The 24,585-nt window shown below is 42.7% G+C and overlaps 1 protein-coding gene across 3 annotated transcripts in view; it reads right to left on the minus strand.

The window, feature by feature from the left end:
• EFCAB6 (EF-hand calcium binding domain 6) overlaps positions 1-24,585 on the minus strand; it is a 162,179-nt gene that overhangs the window by 81,094 nt on the left and 56,500 nt on the right. For all 3 annotated transcript variants that reach the window (XM_025187059.3, XM_075899542.2, XM_075899562.2), the window contains 3 exons: positions 9,793-9,903; positions 9,423-9,543; positions 2,009-2,179 (listed from right to left, as the gene is read on the minus strand). In XM_025187059.3, the coding sequence (XP_025042844.3) occupies positions 2,009-2,179; positions 9,423-9,543; positions 9,793-9,903 (403 nt within the window). The remainder of the gene's footprint in view (positions 1-2,008; positions 2,180-9,422; positions 9,544-9,792; positions 9,904-24,585) is intronic.

Here is a 24,585-nt window from a genome sequence, read left to right on the forward strand (position 1 = left end):
CCTTCATTCCACTGATCCGCTCCTTTTGTTATGAAAAGTCACAGCTACTGACTTTGATGACAAAACAGCACATTACTGATTGTTACTCTCCACAGCAAACGCTGCTAAGACTGATGGATGAGCTGCAAGTTGGATAGCAGTCTCTGAGGGAATAATTCAAAGACAATGGGATGGCACCGGTGAATGTGAAGGCAGAATCTGGCTCACAGAGCACAGGTCAGGATCAGTTTATGGCACTGGCAGTTAGAATAAAAGCATCTTTTTTACTTGTAAGCTGGGTACATTTCATACAAGAACTTCTGAGATGCAATAAATATGGAATTTTATTTTTCCAGAGTAACTCGGGTCAATATTCAGATCCAACTGAGCTCTATTCAGTGCAAAATCCAAGGAGAGACAAAGGTGACTTTATGTTACCTGCAGATATCCCCATCCTGGGGACAGCCAGGAGCTGAATTAGCTAGCAGAAGCCCATCTTGATTTCCAGCAATACTAGTATATGCCTCAGCACTGCTATGACTTTCATCTGGCTGCAACAGTCCCCACCCTTCAGCCAGAGAATGATGGAGCACAGCAGCTTTCTAGGAAAAAAACAACTTCCCTTGGTTGTGCCCCAAAGAATTCCCCTATTCCACAGAGTGGGCAGGACAGAGTGTTCCAGGGCCGGCTTTACACCACCTAGGGAACAGAGGATGGATCCTTAGTATTTGACTAGGCTGGCTTTGCAGCTTCTTTGCACCAACAGATAGCACAGCAGAGGCCAGAATCTGTCCCATTCTTCAGAGCAGAATCAGACTTCAAGTGTAAAATCCTAGCTATTGTGGTCATCCCTGGTTATCAGCTGGTATCTTATCCCAGGGTGGCCATGATCCATGTTGCTCTGTGTTTCTCACCCAGTACTTCTTGATGCTAAAATCTACCTTATTGACTACACTGAAAAGGGATTAGAATTTCAACTCTAAAATGAATCAGATAAGTTAATTTTAGTATCCAAATTCATTTGCATGACCTATCAGTATTTGTACTTTGCCAGTATTTATACTTTTCCCCTTCAACATGTCAGTTTTATAATTATAAAAATGTGTCCCAGGTTCTCAGCAAGACCATTATTCAACTGAAGAATAGGTAGAAGGGACATGAGCTGATGAATCAAATGCATCTATTGTTGGAGCCATCAGAACAGGATGCAGCCTAGTGCAGTTAGCTACATCAAAGCTTTTGTCAAAGCAATACACACCATTCACGACTATTCAGTAGGAACCTCTTTTTGTGCATCTAGTGAATCTCTTGACACTGCCAGGTTCTTTGATTCCTTCCAACAACACTAACTACGCCAGCTTAAGACAAAAAACTAAATACAGATTTATTCAGTTGACACACTAATGTGAACCTAAAAGTGATCTAATAAAACGTTATGAACAGCTCTGATATTATAGAGCAGTTATGAAAACTATAGACTACTTCTTGATATAATTCAGCAAGCAAAAAAAGAAAATGACATATTGACTAGACGTTCCAGTAAAAAGAAACCACATATAACCTCACTATATATATGGTATTAGTTCTAAAGGAAAATATTAACAGATGGCTACAAAACACCAAAAATGTCAAAGCCATACTCACGAAAATACACAACCAATGGGTACTGTATACCTCAAAACCTATTATTATTAAGTATAATAGAGCTCTTCTGCAAAATAGTTTTGATGATGGACAGCTGTAAAGTGATACTTCTGTCCCACAGATGCTACACACATGTACATAAACTTGCAATTACATTCCAGGGGGAGTTTGCAGAAAAATGCGGTAACTGAAATGGGTACGCAATCTATGCTAAAAGAATCCAAGAGTGTGGATTTTATAGGGAGTTTTACACTGCTGAAAAGCATATGCATTCACTAACTTAGATGAAGACAAATCAGAGCTTAGAGTTTGATTAAGAATTGCAATTTTGCTATACAGACATTATAAAAAAGAAAAAGATGAGAAAGTATTGATAAGCACTTACTAGAGATTCCTTTTCTTCAAACAAGTCTAAAAATGTATGGTAGCTGAGGAATCCAGTGTGATCTGGATCAATCATGTTGATTAGGTCTTGGAAGTCCTTGTCACTTATTCGAAACAGTATGCAATCCAAAATGCGACGAAGCTCATTTCTTGTGATCTTTCCATCTTTTTTCTAAAACATATATTCATGTGTGTGTGAAAGAGAGTGAACAAATTTACTAAAACACGGTGTCTGTTTCAAAACACTGTTCTGAACCTCTATGTCACACAACCCAGACCTACTGAAAGCTTTTATAGGTTGAGTCTCTCTAGTCAGGCATCCTCGGGACCTGGCTGGTGCCAAGCCAGAGAATTTGCCGAACCACGGGAGGTCAGTATTGTCAAGCAGCATTACCAACATGTCCACTGTTTACTGAGCTTTTAGAAGACACTTCGGGGTAAAACAGATGTATTGAGAGCACAGTTTCAGCAGCAGCTGACTTGGGGACGCCTGGGTTTCTTAAGTTGAATCTGTATGTATGTTGGAACTGGCGTCAGCTGCTGCTGAAACTGATCAGTTTCAACCGCGGCTGAATCTGGATGCCAGTTCTGACTTACATACAGATTCAACTTAAGAAACCCAGGCGTCCCCAAGTCAGCTGCTGCTGAAACTGATCAGCGGCTGATTCCAGGAAGCCTGGGGCAGAGCAACTCTGGTTCGGGCTTCCTGTAGTCAGCCGCTGGTCAGTTTCAGCAGCGGCTGACTTGGGGACGCCTGGGGCAGAGCAGCTGGGGTGCTGCTCGGTTGCTCCAGTAGCGCGACTCCTCGGCGCTACTGGAGCAACCCAGCAGCACCCCAGCTGCTCTGCCCCAGGCGTCCTGATTCAGCCGCTGCTGAAACTGACCAGCAGCGGCTGAATCAGGACACCTGGGGCAGAGCAGCTGGGGTGCTGCCGGGTTGGTCCGGAGCGGTGCTGCGGGACCAACCCGGCAGCCCCCAGCTGCTCTACCCCAGGGGTAAGCAAGAAAAGCCTGGTCTGCTGGGGGGGGGGGCACTAGCTGCACCCCTCCCCCAGCAGACCAGGGAGACGGGGAGCAGCTTTTCTCGCCCCGGAGGACGGGGGCGGCGGACCGCGGCGCATCTGGGCGTCCCGCCGCTCCCATCCTCCGGGGCGAGAAAAGCCCCGTTCGTAACTGCGGATCCGACATAAGTCGGATCCGCGTAACTCGGGGACTGCCTGTACTGAGAGCCAGGACTGGTGGCTATAAATAAACTTTACATCCACCAGTTTTTTATCCACATTCTGTCATACATAAATCTTTACTTTTTAAAGCATTTAATGAAATAAACAATGGATGGGCGTATACAAAAGTACTATTATATTTATGTATTGTTATAGTTAAGGCATGATTTTTGTTTTAGACCTCATGACATATTATCACCATAAGGTCTGAGGGAGAGTGTTAAACACAAGTTAATCTGTTTTTATCAGTCTATTAAATTTTAGAATTTTGTATTTTTCCTTGGACTTTTATTTATTTTTTTACTTTGCTTCCCTTAAAAAACTGGTGGATAAAAGAAGAAATGTAAAGAATACATTCTTGGGAACAATAAACGAAAAAATAATGGCCAACAGTTTCTCTAGTGATTCATTCTTGGCTACGAACTAGACAAATATTTTGCTGTTCATAAACCTCACCCTAAGAAAAATTCTGTTTCCCTTTAGTCCCCTACAGAGAGCCAGGGTGGCTGTAGTAATATACAGGATGAGCAATTATTTACTTTATCAGCTAGTTTGGGAAACACTTTGAAGTTCTGTAATCAAAAGATAATGGTCTTGTTAAACTGCTTTTCTGCCATCTGAATTTTCTTTAGAGACTATTGTCAATGCATTAAATCATATGGGAAAGAAAGTTAATAATATATCTACCTCAGTGGATGAGTTAAGGAATCTGGTACAGAAGCTACAAAAATGAGTTCTACTTTACATGAAAATCTATACCATTTTAAGTAGAAGCATCTTCTTCATGAAGCTTAAACAGATACTGTGATCAAAGATAGTTTTTTAGTCATTGCTTTGATAATATTGAAAAAATAATATGTGTTACATTAGCCTTCAATCTGTGAACTTTCCGGTTATTTCTTTGACACCTAAAATCTATGAAGTGTTTTTGTTTATGAGCTAGATTGTCACCTGGCATAAAACAGCATAGCTCCAATGAGCTCACTCGTGCTACACTGATTTACATTGGCTGAGAATCTGTACGTATCTCTATAGGTGTAACAGTTTGGGATGTTAAGGATGAAGCTGTTCCTCCTGCAGCCAGAGTTCTCTTTCTGATGTCACATTCACTAATGACCAGTACAATAAAGCACATAAGCATGTGCTTGAGTTCTGTGGGACTTAAACATGTTCTTAAGTGCTTTGGCGAATCAGGGCCGTAATGCTGGCATATGTTATTACTATTTACTGCTATGTAGGAAACTAAACTCTCTTCTTTTGTAAATTGCTAGAAGAATTCTTTCTTTTGTGGTGATTGTGTGTGTACATACAAATACAACCCTATAGAGTGTGTGTGTGTGTACTTACACTGCAGAACGGGCAAGAGCAATTTTTATGTAATTATATTAGAAAGGAATTGTGATATATCATCTATATAAAATTTGTAATAAAAAATACCAGCAGTACTTCTGAAGATATGCCCAGTGCTCATTTTGCTTGTGTCAACCAGACTGAAAGCTTTAATTTTTTCAGTCTATTATTTGCGCATCCAATCCAAAAATATAGACTCTACAATTTAAGAAGAGCAATCTGTAGCAAATCAAAGTAATAAAAAATTCCATCTGTCCACTAAAGGGACGATCACACAGCCGAGTGTATGGATTGTCTATATCATGACATTCCATCAAAAATGACAAGAATGCTTTTTTTAACATAGTTCAGTACAACATGAAAACCATAGAATTGGTAAGACTCGACTGACAATTCTTTATTAAGAGTGCATTCATTCTAGAGCTAGACATAAAAAAGCACTCCTGTTTCTGTTAAAAAAATCAGATTAAAATATTGCTGTAAATAAAGTGAGTGATGCAATGGAGCGTTCCTGGTCAATCTTACAGGTCTGACATTATACACATGTCATACTATAGACCACAAACAAGAAATGTTTTACAAGTTACACATTTTCTATTTATATTGTATAGCATGGGGATGTGATAATGATACTATAGTTGAGAAGCTTCAGGGGTAGCCAAATGAGTCTGTTACAGAAAAAAAAACAACAAATGGTCTGGTAGCACTTTATAGACTAACGAAACATGTAGATGGTATCATGAGCTTTGGTGGGCACAGCCCACTTCTTCAGATGACCAGCACATCCTAAACTCATAACTTCAGTCATCTGAAGAAGTGGGCTGTGCCCACCAAAGCTCATGATACCATCTACATGTTTCGTTAGTCTATAAAGTGTTACCAGACCATTTGTTTGGTTTTTTTTACTATAGTTGAGGTTCAACTTACTTTATATCAAGGGTGGGGAAACTAAGGCCCGGGGTGCGGATGTGGCTCCTGGCTTGCTTGGATCCGGCACCTGAGGCTCAGGGCTCCTCCCAGCATTGGGGAACTCATGCTGGCACGCCAGCCATTCTGCAACCTCCCCGTGAAGCTGGAGCACACCAAATCTGCTAACCTAGGCCTCGCTGGGCTCTGGTGTGTGAGGGGAATGTGGGGAGTGTCTTTTACCTTCTCAGTCAGGGGCCACATCAGTGAGGGTTTGTTTTTTTCTTTTTTTGCTTCTCACTTGTGTGCGGCCCCCAACTGATTTTTCTGTGGGTCAGTGGCCCCCAACCCTGAAAAAAGGCTCCCCACCCCTGCTTTACATTATCATACTGACTTTGATCTCTTCCCTCATTTTGCTAAAATACAATAATTCTGTCTATTACTTCTCATGTTAGGTCACATGCCAGAGGGATATTTACTTAAGTTTGGGAATAATAGGACAAGGCCATTGAGAAATTTGAGAAGTTGCATATTTCAATTTGTGAATTTTTCCAAACTTCTTTGAAATATTTTCCAGAATAGTTTGGTCTACAAACATTTATGATATCTTTAATGTCAATGACAGTCAAAATCAAAATCAATGGAATGTCTCCTGTGTGTGTAACAGTAGCTGTGTACACAAATCTTTGCAGGATTACAATGTAATTTTGGAGCTAGCTATAGTTCCTTTGAACCTATAACAACTTCAGGAGCACTTGGAGAGGTTTACAATTTCCATAGACCATCAGATTTCATGGGTGGCTAGAAAACACTTTAGTGCCTTTTCTTGGGCTTTGATGTTTTCAGGGAACATTATTTAGGAAACAACTACACTCAGATTGCACTGCTTGCCCAGTTTTACAAATAAAAGTAATGCTCATGAAAGCTCCCAGATTGAATTTTTAAATGTATCCACACAATAAATGCATCCACATGAAAACACTGGAAGGTCTGTGGTGGAAATCAGCATTTAGCAATGCTTTCAGAAACTGGGACGTGGTGGACAATCAATAGTAAAAACTAACAAACTATGTGGAGATTAACAAAGAACAGCAGCATGCTAAAAATGTTCTGAAATAGAAATATACTACAATTTATGGAATTTAGTTGTACATAAGTTTACAAGATGAAAATGAATAACACGATAAAATATAACTCAACTGAGCGTAGAATTATGTAGAGTAAATATAATAAATATAATGAGAGTTTCCATCACCAAATATCAAAAAATGAATTATACTAAGAAAATAAAAAATAAAATAAAAACATTTTCATCTGTGGCTTTTCACAGGGGAGAGGACAATTTAGCCCCCTGGATGTCATATTTCCCTCCTATATGGAACTTGATTAATGAAGAATTAAAGTAGAGTAATATAATTAATGCCAGTCAAGATGGATGTTTGGAAAAATAGACCTTGTCAAGTGAATTAGATATCTATTTTATGACATTTTGATTAAGAAACTAGAATGATACAGAATTGAATATGGCACACATTAAATTGATTAAAAATTATCTAACTAACATATTTTAAGATGTAAATATAAATGGGGAATCACTGTTTTTCTAGTAGGGCCCTGCAAGGAATTGGCTGTTGGCCCTAAGTTACGTAATATTTTTACCAATGACCCAGAAGAAAACAAAATCACTCACTGATAAGTTTAGAGATGACACAAAGATTGGGGGAGTGGTAAATTAGAGATATAGATATCTAAATCACTTGATAAGCTGGGCACAAGCAAACAATGTGTTTCAATGCAGCTAAATGTAAAATCATGCGTGTAAGAACAAAAAATGCAGACCACGCATATAAGATGGGGAACTGGATCAAGGGAAACAGTTACTCTGAAAAAGACTTGAAGATCATGTCTCAGAGGGATATACCATGTTAGTCTGTATCTGCAAAAACAATGAAAAGTCCTGAGGTAATTTAGGGTATGTCTACACTACCCCGCTAGTTCGAACTAGCGGGGTAATGTATGCATACCGAACTTGCTAATGAAGCCCGGGATTTGAATTTCCCGGGCTTCATTAGCATAAAGCCGGCGCCGCCATTTTTAAAAGCCGGCTAGTGCGAACCCCGTGCCGCGCGGCTACACGCGGCACGGGCTAGATAGTTCGAACTACGTAGCCATTCCGAACTATCTGTACTCCTCGTGGAACGAGGAACGAGGAGTACAGATAGTTCGGAATGGCTACGTAGTTCGAACTATCTAGCCCGTGCCGCGTGTAGCCGCGCGGCACGGGGTTCGCACTAGCCGGCTTTTAAAAATGGCGGCGCCGGCTTTATGCTAATGAAGCCCGGGAAATTCAAATCCCGGGCTTCATTAGCAAGTTCGGTATGCATACATTACAGTGAACCCTCGTTTATCGCGGTAGATAGGTTCCAAACCCGACCGCGATAGTTGAAAATCCGCGAAGTAGGGACACCATATTTAACATGTATACAGCGAGCCCTCGCTACTTCGCGGTTCGACCATCGCGGATTCACGTATATACATAATGTAATGAAAAAAGTCCGCGAAGTCGTGAATCCGCGATGGTCGAACCGCGAAGTAGCGAGGGCTCACTGTACCCCGCTAGTTCGAACTAGCGGGGTAGTGTAGACATACCCTTAGAGACTAACAGATTTATTAGGACACAAGCTTTTGTGGGTAAAACCCCCTCCTCATATGAATTGGAGTGGAGTGCATTAACCAGTTAAGATCCTTATTTGATCTTAAGTTGATAGCAGTGAATTTGCAAATGAACTCCAGTTCAGCTGTCTCCCTTTGTAATCAGGTTTTGAAATTCTTTTATAAAAGGATGGCTACTTTCAAATCCATTACCAGGTAGGTTAAAAATGTTCCCCCAAACTACATGTTTGTGTACGTTACCATTCCTGATGTCTTATTTGGAGCTCAGTCATGGCTTTGCCATGAGCCCTGAGTACAAGTCTGTTGTGCTGCCCCCAGGAGCAGCCTAGGAAGCAGATTATGACTGAGCCACAATCTACCTCCCAGTTTCCTCATTCTCAGGTATCCCCTTGTATCTGGCACAGCCTACATCCCTTGGCATATTCACAGCTGTGCTACTTGGGAGAGGCAAAGTCAGACTCTTGACCAGAGACAGGGGTGACATGTTGAGGAAAGGGTGATGAAGGGTCACATGCCCCTAATACCGTGGGGGGGAGAGGGACAAGAGGTCAGCAGATAACATAAAGAACAGAGCTGTCCTTATAGAACTGCACCTCTCCCAATCCACCTCTCCCTAACTACGTGACCCAGGAGATTAGCAGGGGGCCTGGTGCCAGCAGCAGGAGTTGGGTCCCCCACACTCATCAACAGTAGGAAGTGGAGCAACTCAAGCCCACTCTACTCTCCTGGCTCCCAGCCACATCACTCAAGGGAGGTGGCTTAGGGGAAGGGATGAAACTGTTCCCCACGCTCACTGGGGCAGGGATTTTGGGGAAGGAGTGGAGTGGAGACAGAACCTAGGACAAAGTTGGGGTGGGAGCAGGAAGGAGTCACATGGGAGGGCAGTCTCTGCTGATCTGAGGTAGCAAGAGGGAAATGACAGTTGGGTCATGTCTTGAGTCTGGATAAAGCACATTTGTTTCAGCACTTACTATGAATGTAAGTAGCCATGACATTTGTACTAGGGTGGAGGACAGAAGGCAAGAGAAGGCAGCAGTACCTCAAAGCGATTTTGGGGATGGGACAAGATGTTTGGGAAAGGGTGAAGAAACCAGATGAAAGGAAAGACTTGCTTGGCAGGAGGGTTAGGATCTGAGAGGTTGTTGGGTACTTGTCAAGAGGTTGCTGGGTAGCTCAAGAGGTTAAAAACTCCATCAGTCTGTGAATGTGTTAACTCATGCACAGAGTCTCAGCATTGTAAGGGTAAAAAATAAAGTCTCTTACTGTATCAATCATGAGAAATGCCTGCTTCAGAGATGGATATGCACTTTGGATGTGTCTGCGCAGCTTTAGAAAAACCCTGTCACTTGAGAAAGCTTCATCCATTACTCTGATTGGGTTTACCCTACAACAGGAAAACATGGTGGACATAAGGTTCTCATCTCTCATCTTCTTACTCTTCAGTGTAGGGAGAAAATATAAACTTATTAAGTCCAAGAACTTAGTAGGATTCAAAAATATACTTAGACATTTATATAGATAAGATGAATATTACTTGAAGTAAATGTAATCAACAATTATTTCACTAAACATAATTTTCCATCAAGTTCAAATTCACCTTGAACAACAACAACAACAAAAATCTCCTACTTACCTGTGGTTTTTTCTTATAGGAATTATCTGTCTATTTTCATATATCACAGGGTTCTGAAACTTCTGTAAAAATTGATGCCAGGCAATTTTACCTGTGGCTTTAAATCCAAATCTGGTCAAACAAAAAGGTAAGGACTGTTTAAAAAGATGTCCTTTCTAAACACTGTCATAATTACATTTTCCAAAAAGAATCTTGGATTGTGACAGCAATTCATGTAATCTATTCTGAGATTATGTATCTCGCACTATGGCAAATTTCAATAAAAAAACAAGTCAGGCCAAATGCCCTTCTGAGTTTTACTAGTCTAGCTAAAGAAAGAACAAAACCTGATCAGAACTAGACCTGATCAGATGGTTCTGTTTTTATTTAAAAAAAACCCTTACATTTAGAAGTGTTAGAATGCAATTAAAAGGCATTACAAGCCAGATTCTGTCAACTTCACTCAACCTGAGTAGTATTTGACTCTGTGAATAATTCCTTTGAAATCAATGGTTTTGTCCCACTGAAGTCAGTGGCATAACTCCCAATTTCAAAAATTAACCCGCTTACTGGTGTCACATACCCATTACAGTTCAGTGGCAGTGAGAGAAAATTTATTAAAAAACCTGGGAAATAGCTTGATAATCGTATTTGTAAGACTCAGACAACTTGTATTTTCAATCCCCCTGCCGCTCAGATCTTTCCCATGTAAAATTTCCAGGGTTCTACTAAATCACTCAAGAGTACACTGCAGAGAACAATTCTGCACTGGAAACAAGCAAACAGATGAATTTTGCTCTGCATCAGTGTCCCCAAGATCCTCACAACAAGAGGCCTTTCCACGTGTGTGACTACCCCCTTTTTAAGGTACCTCAACACGACCTCAGACAACTACTCTCATGGCAACAGGGAGCTGGAAAGTGCACAGCATGACTACTAAGGATGAGAACAAATGCAACAGTGCAGGACTTCAGCATGGATCCCTGAGCCTCCACACAGTTTGAAGACAGGCTCCCTTTTCTGCAGGATAGAGAATTTCTACCCCAGCTAGATGTAATAGAATTGTTGAAAAACTATCATCACTGAGATTATCTCCCAGAAAGCCTCTTTCAATGGGTTTTATCATGGGAGGCGATGAATCAGATCCAAGAAGTACTTAGCACCTGGAACACCCATCTCAATGGGAAATACACATGGCTCGGACCTTATTTAGCTTTTCCTGACCACAAAACTATCTTTTCCATCCTTAATTTTCATGGGTCAAATCCAGAAATGTTACCTACACAAAATACACATTGAATTCACTCGGAGTAAAACTTGAGTGAAGTCTTCAGGATTTCATGATTCCAAAGCAAACTTACAGCTAATAGGAAGTACAGGCAGTCCCTGACTTACGCGGATCCGACTTATGTCGGATCCGCACTTACGAACGGGGCTTTTCTCGTCCCGGAGCTCGCGGGCGGCAGGACCGCCCAGAGCGCAGCGGTCCCACGAGCGCGTCCTCCGGGGCGAGAAAAGCTGCTCTGGGTCTCCCTGGTGTGCTGGGGGGGGACTCCCCAGCACAGCAGGGAGACCCAAGCAAAGCCGCACAGGCGGCAGACCCCGCTGCCCGTGCGGCTTTGCTCCTTTGCCCCGGACCTCTGCGCCTCCGCGGCTTTGCTCGGGTCTCCCTGGTCTGCTAGAGGGGGAGGGGATGCAGCTAGTGCGCCCCCCCCCCCCCCCAGCAGACAAGGCTTTTGTTGCAGGACGCCTGGGGTAGAGCAGCTGGGGTGCTGCTGGGTTGGTCCTGCGGGGACCTACCCGGCAGTGCCCCAGCTGTTCTGTCCCAGGAGTCCAGATTCAGCCGCTGTTGAAACTGATCAGCAGCTGATTCCAGGAAGCCGGGGGCAGAGCAACTCTGCCTAGGGCTTCCTGTAGTCAGCCGCTGATCAGTTTCAGCAGCAGCTGAATCTGGAGCCAGTTCCGTCTTACACACAAATTCAACTTAAGAACAAACCTATAGTCCCTATCTTGTACGTAACCCAGGGACTGCCTGTAGTTAGCTCTAATTCAGAACCTTTCATCCATAGATCTCAAATTGCTTTACAAAGACGATAAGAAGTTATCTAGAGCAGTAACTATGATTTTTTGAGATGTGTGTCAATTGTAGGTATATGTGCATCTCTGAGCCTCTAATTAGAGATTGTAGGTAGTAGTGTCTGTAGAGCCTACACATGCACTTTCCCATACTATGTAGCACCAAATGTGCAAACCATCCTTAGTTCCTCCTCTACTACAGAGCTCCCTATCGAGAACTCTGCAATAGAGGAAAGAAGGATGGGCTGTGGAGCATTTATAGGGATACACCTCTCAAAGAATCATCATTACTACAAAAGGTAACTTCCTCTTCTTTTCAAGTAGTGTCCCTATGGGTGCTTCTATGTAAGTGACTTCACAGCAGTATCCATGGAGGACTGGGGCTTCAGAGTGGAGCTTACTATTGAAGACAGTACTGTGCAGCTGAAGATGGCATTGGACTGAGTCCCGGTGATCACATAGTATTCTGAAAAAGCATGGGCAGGGGCCTAAGAGGAATTAGTTGATTCATATGAAAGATGGGCTGTGAAGGGCAGATGTGCCATCAGGATTGCTATTACTCCTATTCTTCTAGCGGAGGTACTGGCAACCAAAAATACTGTCTTCATGGACAGGTGTGTGAGACAAGTTGCTATAGCTCAAAGGGTGGTCTTTTCAAGGCTCTCAGAACTAGATTAAGAACCCAGGTTGAAGTGTGTGGTCTCACATGTGTGAAGAAGTTTCCCTTGCTCTTAAGGAATCTATACATCATTGTGTGAGTGAACACTGATTTGCTTAGTGTGACCTTCTTTGGGGAGTAGGCAGATTTGAGACACATCTGCAGATGCTTCATGAACAACTGAGCACGTGGAGTGACGAATGTGCATGCTATAGGTAGTTCCTAGCTAATGCACAAAGATTATGCCTTCTCAGTAGAGTGCTTACTCCTGTCCCTGGGTGCTGCTGACTTGGTGGCCTTGCCCATCGGATACATTAGCTTGTCAATGATACCTGGGCTGAGACTGTCACAGTGTAAATGGGACCGAGGACATCATGCACACCAGAGATTGTCAGCAGATATCTAGGGGCTCACTGTTGGGATTTTCCACACTCTTTTACAATTCACGAGCAGGGTCAGTGCATTGTTTTTTCAACTAAGAGCCTTTGTATATCATGTCTGCCAAATGACTTTTGGTGCAGGTCCAAAGAGAGTTGGAGAGCTGCCCCCATGAAGATGATCGTCTGGGCTCTCTATCCTTATGGGACCTGAGCCAGAGATGCTGGCAAACACCACACTTTTGTTGCATGTAGCTTTCCCCCAAGGCAGTGCATGCACTGGAAGTGCTTGTCTGCAACAGGAGCCCTTCTTGAAGCCTGATGAATGGGGGCAGGTTCCCCAGTAAGGAAAAAAGCAAGAAAAAAAACAAAATTTATTTTTTTTAAGGAGAAAATATAAAAAGAGAGAGAAAAAAATCAACAACTATGACTAAATACTAATAGGCTAACTAACTATAAAAATGCAAAATCAAAAGCAATGGTCCTAATGGGTTGTGAATAGCTCCCTCTCTTGCCAGAGGCAGTTGAGAAGGAACTGAGGGGGATTAACCCATGTACCCTTAGGCACATGACTGAAAGAAGAAGTTTAAGTTACAGATGGGAAACTGAAGCACAGCGAGATAAAGTGCCCAAGGTCACTGAGAAGGCTAGTGGCAGAACTAGGACCAGAACCCAAATCGCCAGAGTCCCAGTATAGTGTTCTATCTACGGGGCCTTGTGTATTAACTAATTTTCTTTTTAAAAACTTCCATAATTGTACAGGACTTTCAAAAATTCATCTTCCATTATAGAATCATAGAATCATAGGACTGGAAGGGACCTCGAGAGGTCATCGAGTCCAGCCCCCCGCCCTCAAGGCAGGACCAAGCTCTGTCTACACCATCCCTGACAGATATCTATCTAACCTGTTCTTAAATATCTCCAGAGAGGGAGATTCCACCACCTCCCTTGGCAATTTATTCCAATATTTGACCACCCTGACAGTTAGGAATTTTTTCCTAATGTCCAATCTAAACCTCCCTTGCTGCACTTTAAGCCCATTACTCCTTGTCCTGTCCTCAGAAACCAAGAGGAACAAATTTTCTCCTTCCTCCTTGTGACGCCCTTTTAGATATTTGAAAACCGCTATCATGTCCCCCCTTAATCTTCTTTTTTCCAAACTAAACAAGCCCAGTTCATGAAGCCTGGCTTCATAGGTCATGTTCTCTAGACCTTTAATCATTCTTGTCACTCTTCTCTGTACCCTTTCCAATTTCTCCACATCTTTCTTGAAATGTGGTGCCCAGAACTGGACATAGTACTTCAGCTGAGGCCTAACTAGTGCAGAGTAGAGCAGCAGAATGACTTCACGAGTTTTGCTTACAACACACCTGTTGATACAACCTAGAATCATATTTGCTTTTTTTGCAACAGCATCACACTGTTGACTCATATGCAACTTGTGGTCCACTATGACCCCTAGATCCCTTTCCGCCATGCTCCTTCCTAGACAGTCGCTTCCCATTTTGTATGTATAGAACTGATTGTTCCTTCCTAAGTGGAGCACTTTGCATTTCTCTTTATTAAACTTCATCCTGTTGACCTCTGACCATTTCTCTAACTTGCTAAGGTCATTTTGAATTATGTCCCTATCCTCCAAAGAAGTCGCAACCCCACCCAGTTTGGTATCATCTGCAAACTTAATAAGTGTACTCTCTATCCCAATATCTACATCATTGATGAAGATATTGAACAGTACGGGTCCCAAAACAGACCCTTGAGGAACTCCACTTGTTATCCCTTTCCAGCAGGATTTAGCACCGTTAACAACAACTCTCTGACTACGGTTATCCAGCCAATTATGCACCCACCTTATCGTGGCCCTATCTAAGTTAGATTTGCCTAGTTTATCAATAAGAATATCATGCGAGACCGTATCAAATGCCTTACTAAAGTCTAGGTATATGGCATCCACCGCTTCTCCCTTATCCACAAGGCTCGTTATCCTATCAAAGAAAGCTATCAGATTAGTTTGGCATGACTTGTTCTTCACAAACCCATGCTGGCTATTCCCTATAACTTTATTACCTTCCAAGTGTTTGCATATGATTTCCTTAATTACCTGCTCCATTATCTTCCCTGGGACAGACGTTAAACTGACCGGTCTGTAGTTTCCTGGGTTGTTCTTATTCCCCTTTTTATGGGCACAATATTTGCCCTTTTCCAGTCTTCTGGTATCTCCCCTGTCTTCCATGATTTTTCAAAGATCATAGCTAAAAGCTCAGATACCTCCTCTATCAGCTCCTTGAGTATCCTGGGATGCATTTCATCAGGACCTGGTGACTTGCTGACATCTAACTTTCCTAAGTGATTTTTAACTTGTTCTTTGTGTATCCTATCTTCTAAACTTACCCTCTCTCTGCTTGTATTCACTACGTTAGGCACACCTCCAGACTTCTCGGTGAAGACCGAAACAAAGAAGTCATTGAGCATCTCCGCCATTTCCAAGTTTCCTGTTACTGTTTCTCCCTCCTCACTGAGCAGTGGGCCTACCCTGTCCTTGGTCTTCCTCTTGCTTTTAATGTATTTATAAAAGGTCTTTTTGTTTCCCTTTATGCCTGTAGCTAGTTTGATCTCATTTTGTGCCTTTGCCTTTCTAATCTTGCCCCTGCATTCCCGTGTTGCTTGCCTATATTCATCCTTTGTTAGTTGTCCTAGTTTCCATTTTTTATATGACTCCTTTTTTATTTTGAGATCGTGCAAGATCTCCTTGTTAAGCCAAGCTGGTCTTTTGCCATATTTTCTATCTTTCCTACACAGCGGAATTGTTTGCTTTTGGGCCCTTAACAACGTCCCTTTGAAATACTTCCAACTCTCCTCAGTTGTTTTTCCCTTCAGTCTTGCTTCCCATGGGACCTTACCTACAAGTTCTCTGAGCTTATCAAAATCTGCCTTCCTGAAATCCATTACCTCAATTGTGCTGGTCTCCCTTCTACCTTTCCTTAAGATCATGAACTCTATTATTTCGTGATCACTGTCCCCTATACTGTCTTCCACTTTCAAGTTCTCAACTAGTTCCTCCCTATTTGTTAAAACCAAATCCAGAACAGCTTCTCCTCTGGTAGCTTTTTCAACCTTCTGAATCAGAAAGTTGTCTCCAATGCAGTCCAGAAACTTATTGGATAGCCTGTGCCTTGCTGTGTTAGTTTCCCAACAAATGTCTGGATAGTTGAAGTCCCCCATCACCACCAAATCTTGGGCTTTGGATAGTTTTGTTAATTGTTTAAAAAAGGCCTCATCCACCTCTTCCACCTGGCTAGGTGGCCTGTAGTAGACTCCTAGCATGATATCACCCTCGTTTTTTACCCCTTTTAGCTTAACCCAGAGACTCTCTACACAGCTATCTCCTACGTTCATCTCCACTTCAGTCCAAGTGTGTACATTTTTAATATACAAGGCAACCCCTCCTCCCTTTTTTCCCTGTCTGTCCTTTCTGAGCAAGCCGTACCCTTCCATAACAACATTCCAATCATGCGTCCCATCCCACCAGGTTTCTGTAATACCAATGATATCATAGTTGTATTTATTTGTTAGCAATTCCAGTTCTTCCTGCTTATTACCCATACTTCTCACATTTGTATATAGGCATCTAAGATACTGATTTGATCTTGCCTCCCTGTTGTGCCCTGACCCTCCTTTCTTCTTGCCGTTATAGGCCATAGTCCCCCCCATTTCCAACCCATCTCCCATGTCCTCTTTTAATTAAATAGAATATATATATTATAAAAGGGAGGACATTGTTTGGTGAAGATTGTAATAACATGAGTATTGGATAAAACCAGATGAGTTATAGTCTATTATCCATGCATTACAAAATGCCAAATATTTAAGAATGTTGAAGGAATCTTAAGCGCCACTGCCAAGCATCTGGGATCTTTACAAAAATATTAAATCATGGAAATCAAATACTAAGCCAACCTAAAATGTGTAGCTAAAAATTACAATCACCATTGTCAGGACCAGAAAACATCTGTAACAAAATTGCCTTCGCTCTTTCAAACAAATATATAGTTCACTGAAAGCCTGATTAAGTAAACATGGTTTCCATCAAGACCTGAATGAAGGCTCCCTAACAGGGGTCTGGCACATCACCAAAGGAGTGAGTTGCATAAGAGCCCCACTGTTGTCAGGTTTGGCCTTTGGAACAGACAACAAGAATATCCTCCAGTCATACTTCTTCACATGTAAAGGGGCATGCATGGCAAAGACCCAAGACAAACCTAAGACACAAAAATATTATTCATGCAGGGAAGTTAAATTGTGGTGGCATTCCTTTGTTCAGCATAAATAACTCTTCCTGTAATCTCAGCTCCATGCATTTATATTTGCGATGTAAAAAAGTTTCAAAAGTCACAATGATGGGACATCGAATGAGTGTGAAATTTGGAACTAACATGAGTGATATGCTCTAGGACTAACATGAGTGATATCCTTTGAAGTGAAGTAAACATTAATGATGTGTCTACAATATATTTAATCTTGCTGCAAGGGGACTTACAGTGAGAGAGGAGTTCTTAGGTAACAGGGTCTTCTGTTATTCAGTGGTAAAATTCTAGCCCTATATAGTCAATGACAACATGTCATTAACATCAATGGACCCATGATTTCACTACTGAGGTTTACGACATACAGGCTTTGTCTACACTAGACCAAGACTGGCTTAAGATACACAACTCCAGCTACATAAAATGCATAAAATGCGCAGCTGGAATCACCTTACCTTAAGCCAAGCCTTGGCAGTGTCCACACTGTGGGAGGCCAATGGGAGCAAATGTTCCCGTCGGCTTCCCTTACTCTTTGCAAAAGGAGAGGTACTGGACACCAGTGGGAGTTGCCCTCAGCTTTTGTTTTATGGGTCTATACTAGACCTACTAAATCAAACACCAGAAAATCAACATCCAGAGTGTTGATTTTCCAGTAAGTATACACATGCCCAAAAATTATGATGCATTGTTACCTATAAATAGTTCCCTGCCTCACCTAATGTGGGCAGCTATGATGGGGTATCCACAGGCCTGCCAACAGTGGAGACAAAGGGGGCAACTGTCCCAGGGCCTGGTGATTCAAAAGAGCCAAGGGCTCTGGGCCACTGATGCTGCTACTGTGGCTACAGGGACAGCCAGCACCCTGGGCCCTTTAAATCGCTACCAGAGCCCTGGGTGGCGCAGTCCAGGTGGTGCTGAAGGGCTGGTGAGGGGAGACTAGCCCCAAGCCCTGCTCCTTCTGCCTGAGGCCTCAATCCTTCCAAGAGAGCACAGAGCTCCCACTCCCCACATCTTGCCCAGGGGCCTGGCCATTCTGCTGGCCACCCTGGCTATCCACCTCACACAAAGACTGAGCAGATTAAAAAAGGCCAACTAAATTTATATGCTTCAAATGGAAGAAAGCCAGAGCCAGATAAAGTCTAACTGAAGCGCAGCTGAGCAGGCGCAAGTTGGGCTTGTACAAAGCCCGAAAGTTGAGAGCAAAAAGCAGGGCAGGGACAAGCTCTGTGGTTACTCCTGAGAGAGAAAAGGAATTGGCCAGGAACCCCAAGGAGTGCTAGTAACCCAGGGATCTTGTTCTGAACTACAGAGTCAGGAAAGAAGCTAGAGGGGTGGAGTAGCCACTGGAAGCAAAGGATGTTCAAGTTGACAGATCCAGAAATGAACCCGGGGATAGAAAAGTGAGGTAGGGAAAAGCCCAGGGAAATAATAACAGGGTCTGTGATTAACTAAATTATGGTTGGAAGTTTCAGGGGGTAGCTGAGTTAGTCTGTACAGGATAAATTTAAAAACAACAAATGGTCTGGTAGCACTTTATAGACTAACAAAACATATGGATGGTATCATGAGCTTTCATGAGCACAGCCCACTTCTTCAGATGACTGGAGTATTGAGGTTAGGATGTGCAGACCCAAAATAAGTAGGGGAGAGGGAAGGGGGGAGGGAGGGGAAAAAAAGGAAGGAGGTGGGAAACAAGGGTGCCAAAGCTTGAGATGATGGGCCGAGATTTCCAGGTTTGTTTTCACAAACAAAGCTGGAAACCTGGAAACAAACCTGGAAATCCCCGACAGTCTATCATCTCAAGCATTGGTACACTCATAACAGGATTATCTGGCTATATCGACTCCTTCCTCAGACCCTATGCTACCAGCACTCCTAGCTACCTCTGTGACACCACTGACTTCCTGAGGAAACTTCAAAACATCAGTAATCTACCTGAAAATACCATCCTGGCCACTATGGATGTATAAGCCCTTTACAGCAACATTCCACATGAAGATGGATTACAGGCCATCAGGAACACCATCCTCGATAACAGCACTGCACACCTGATAACAGAGCTCTGTGACTGTCCTCATCCACAACTACTTCCGATTCAGAGACAATTTGTATCTCCACGTCAGCGGCACAGCCATGGGCACCCGCACAGCACAACAATATGCCAACATCTTTATGGCTGACCTTGAACAACATTTCCTCAAGCCCTCGCCCCCTAACACTCTTACTTTACTTACGCTACATCAATGACATCTTAATCATATGGACCCACGGAAAAGAGACTCTTGAAGAATTTCACAAAGACTTCAACAACTTCCACCCCACCATCAACCTCAGCCTGCACTAGTCCACACGATAAATTCACTTCCTGGATACTAAAGTACAGTTAAATAATGGACACATTTCCACAACCCTATACTGAAAACCCATCAGCCACTACACTTACCTTCATGCCTCCAGCTTCCATCCCAGACACATTTCTCAATCTACTGCATACAGCCAAACCCTAAGATACAACTGGATTGGCTCCGATCCCACAGACAGAGACAAACACCTACAGGATCTTTATAGAGTATTTCACCCACCTGGAGAAGTGAAAAAACAGATTGACAGAGCCAAAAAAGTACCCAGACATGAACTACTTCAAGACATACCCAAAAGAGAAAATAACAAAATTCCACTTGTCATTACCTACACTCCACAACTCAAACCCCTCCAACGCATTATACACAATCTGCAACCCACCTTAGAAAATGATTCCTCACTCTGAGGCCTTGGGGGAAAAGCCTGTTCTCGCTTACAGACAACCCCCCAATCAGAAACAAATTCTTTCTGGTCACCATGCTACACAACCACATCATAAGCATCCAGGAACCCAGCCCTGCAATCAGCCATGGTGCCAACTCTGCCCACATATCTATACAAGTGAATTCATCACTGCAGCCAACAACATAAGCTACCAAATCAAAGGCTCATTTAACTGCACATCCAGTAATTTGATCTATGCCATCAAATGCTGGAAATGCCTCACTGCTCTATATACAGGCAGTCCCCGACTTACGTGGATCCGACTTACGTCGGATCCCTAGATACGAACGGGGTGAGGCAACTCCCGCACATGCGCAGCAGCATTCCCGGGGCTCGCTCACCTGGGTCCTAGGATCCTCCTCCTCCTCGGGCCGGCTCCGACTGGGGTCCCGCAGAGCTGCCGGGCAGAGGAAAAGTGCCTCCCCACGCCCGCTGCCCCCTCCCTACCCCCCCTGCCAGCAACAGGCTGCCCCCTCCCCTGAGCAACAGGCTGCAGAACAGACAAAAGCAGCCTCTCTGCCCCTCCTCCCCTCTATACATGCCGGGCTCCGGGAGCGCAGCAGCGTCCCGGGGCTCGCTCACCTGGGTCCTAGAATCCACCTTCTCCTCCTCTTCAGCCGGCACCAACTGGCCTCTGCCTGCAGCAGCTGGCCACAGGGACAGGGATCCCGCAGAGCTGCTGGGCAGAGGAAAAGTGCCCCCCCACGCCCGCTGCCCCCCCCCCCCCGCGGCCTCGCATCCTGCACGCCTCCCCCCTCCCCCCTGCCAGCAATAGGCTGCCCCCTCCCCTGAGCAACAGGCTGCCCAACAGCAGACAAAAGCAGCCTCTCTGCCCCTCCTCCCCCTATACATGCTGGGCTCCCTGAGCAAACAAAGACTCCACCAAAACAAACAAAGTGCTGGCCTCATTGTGTTAGCAAAAAAAGGACCCTCCTCCTAGAACCCTGGGTGGTGTGTGGAAATAAAGCTATTAGCTCAAAGCATGGTGCAGAGCTGTTTGGTATTTGATGAGTTACTCCTTTAGTCCTGAGTTTGTCACAGGGACAGAAATAGATGTGAAATCTTCTGAACAGGGGAACAGACAGCAAAACAAACATTAGAGGGGAGTTAACCTTTCCCTATGCTATCCAAAACTAAAAAAAATGTTTGGCTAGAGTTTCCCCTACAATATGTACCAGTTCCGACTTACATACAAATTCAACTTAAGAACAAACCTACAGTCCCTATCTTGTACGTAACCCGGGGACTGCCTGTACTGGATAAACTGGACAGTCCCTTCGGGAAAGATATACATCAGATATACGTAAAGGGAACATATAGAAACCTGTTGGAGAACACTTCAATCTACCTAATCACTCTTTAAAAGATCTCCAGGTGGCTGTCTTGTCACAAACCAATTCTACAAGCCAAATACACAGAGAGGCATTGGAATTACAATTCATCCACAAATTCAGTTCTCACACTGATGGCCTCCTCAATCGAGATAACGGATGGCTGGGACATTATCAGCCTAACATTCAATGAAGGTACCAACAGCTCTTTGTCTGTGTAGATTCTTGCATTAGTACCCTTCCTATCTAATTACTATCCTATGATCCTTATCTGGTTCTTTTAACTATTCAATCTTTAGGTGCTTATAGGTTACCAGTTCTGCCTACTTGTTTTTCCCTTTGATATTTTTGTACCCTCTGCTCCTTGTTTCCTGCCCCCTTCCTTTTTTTCCTTCCCCCCCTTTTTCTTCTCCCCTATTTATTTTGGGTCTGCACATCCTAAACTCAATACTCAGTCACTTGAAGAAGTAGACTGTGCCCACAAAAGCTCATGATACCATCTACATGTTTTGTTAGTCTATAAATTGCTACCAGATCATTTGTTGCTTTTTAAGTTTAAATTATGGTTGTTAGGCATAGGGTCCCTTGGTTGGAACCTGGAATAATGGATAAGCCTGGATTTCCCGCCAGCCCCTGGAAAAATGGCCCTAGATCTGGACTTGGACTAGAAGACTGCCTGCAGGGCTTATGGATAGCTTGTCCTGGGGGACTTGGACCCTCAGAAGAAACAGACTAAATAGTGACTTTACTCCTCTGGCAGGGTCATGAAGAGGGAGCACCCCAAGTCCCAGAAAGAGAGAGAGCCTATGAAGCAAGCAACCAGTAGAAAAGGGGGCCAAACCTGATCCCCAGATCCAGTCACAAGGTGTCATAACAGTGAGTGAACGCTGTTACGGCTCATATAACATTCCCTATCAGTTTTTCTTATTTTCATTATCAGCCTAGATGAAGCTATATATGCATTACAGCAACACAACTATGAGAAAGCTGTGTTGTTAGTTTTACACTGGTGCATCTTTTGAATTATCTTATCTGAGAAATATCACTTGAAAGATATAGTATATTTAGGCTGGAATATTTCTGTTTATAGCATCATTAAAGTGACACCATATTTTGTCAATGTCTAGAGAAAATTCCAATGGAAAAATGCATGTAGAAATCTTTCCATTATGTGCTTGTGTTCAACAGCAAGATTTACTTTAAGATTTAAAACTAGCAAGTGACACAAACTGAAGAAACTATAATAGCAATATTTTTGACAAAGTAATAGTTGATCACTGTTATATCACATTGTGAATGACTAGAAGAAAATCAGATTTATCTGTTGAATGCACAAAGCAATATGGTTACTGCAGATGATATTCTCTCACTGCACCTGCTGCTATAAAATGTCTATCTGCAGTGAGGCCTTTAAAGTTATCTAGAGCATACAAGAAAAAAAATCCAACTGATTTATTTTCACGGATGGTCCTACTTTCACACAAATGAGTTTAAGTATGTAAACTATATTATGGAATCCTTAAATAGTAACATATGATCTGGTTCCTGCTTTGCTCACATGCTAAGAACTGACTTGTGTGCTTTGCAGCACTATAGGCAACCTCTGCATTTATGATCTAATTGGTTCCTGCAGTATTGTTGTAAGTTGAGCCATCGTAAGTTGAACCCTTTTTTCCCCATAGGTGCAATGATTAAAATGGGGGTTCCATTCCTGGCCCGCTTTGCCTCCTGGGAGTTGTAGTCTGAGGTGTGAGCTGCTTCCAGAGCAAGCAGGAAGCTGTGCTGGGAGAAAGTGGCAAGGCACAAGCTGCTCCCAGAGCCGGCTTGGGGCTTTGCCAGGTGAAGGTGGTGGCTGTAGCAAGGCAGTCGTAAATGCCGGGGGTCGTAAGTTGGGCAGTCATAAGTCGGGGGTCGCCTGTATTTAAGACTCAAGCAATCTCTGTTTTTGTTAAAGATCAAGTTCAGAAGTTAAATTGTTCTTCTTCCTTGGCCATATCGTCTTAGGCTATCTTCTGGCTATTTTCTTCTTGCAGATTTTGATCTCTATGTATAAGTGTGGATCCAGATTGATCCAAAAAAAGCTGAAGAATATCCATATTCTGGCTTTAAAAGGGGAATGTAGATTTGAGGAGTTGGCTAGCTGAGGGCAGGCTGAGTCCCAAATCCAGAAGTGACATCACTACATCATCTAGCTCCTCAGTGTTGCTATAGTAACCTTGAGGTTACTTCCGGTATATCAAAACAGCTATTCCGTGTCTTGACAGCACACACGTTATTTTAAAATATCTTTCAAAATAACGGGCACGCTATTCCGATGTCCCTGTAAACTTCATTCTACGAGGATTAAAGGACATTTTGGAACAGCGTTTATTTTGAAATCTGGCACTGTGTAGACAGAGCCAAATTATGAAATAAACTATTTCAAAATATACTTGAAATGAGCTACACAATTTATGTAGCTCAAATCGCATAGCTTATTTTGAGCTAGGGATGCAGTGTAGATGCATGCATGCATAGTGATTCCTGATGACCACTCCCTAGTCAAAATTATTAGCATTGTAAGCCCCATTAAAGATATGCTGTACTTCATACTTTCATTTAACCCTGTAAACAGATGTATCTTTAAAAAGTGCAATAAAGTAATAGTGGTAATACTGGTTGAGGTGCTCTTCCAGTAAGTCACCAAATCCCTTATTTCTGGGATAAAGTAAGTACAGTAGTACATTATTTTTACATTTAAAAGTAAGTTTCCAACAAAATGTGCTAAGATATAACTTGGCCAATATCACAATATTTTCCAGGCACCAGCAGCAATCAGTATCTCAGTCAACACAGATAACTGCCATTGGTGTCAAGGTGCTTCACAGTGCCCTCAATCCATAGGGGTTGTCCTACTTTTCACATAGAGTTATAAATAAAATGTATGCTCTTCAAGACAAAGATTGTTTTAAATTGGTTTCTTATATAATGCTGACTACATGATTAATGTCTAATAAAGAAATAATTAATAAATGTAATAATAATAATGAGTAATTATCATCTGAACCTAGAAGTCAATTTGAAAAAAATATATATTTGAGTATTAGGTTCTGAACATGCCCAGCATTAAATTTTAGTTATTTTTCAGTTATGATGATTTTTATTAATTTTATAAATTTCTCTTAAAGTTTCATCATTTACCTGAATGAAGAGAGTACTCTTCCCACTAGGAAGCTAAATATAACATGACAAACAAATAAAAGTAAGGCAATTCTGAGGGAAGA

This window comes from Pelodiscus sinensis, chromosome 1 (genome assembly GCF_052426305.1).
Source record: "Pelodiscus sinensis isolate ZL-2025 chromosome 1, ASM5242630v1, whole genome shotgun sequence".
Taxonomy (NCBI): Eukaryota; Metazoa; Chordata; order Testudines; family Trionychidae; genus Pelodiscus; species Pelodiscus sinensis.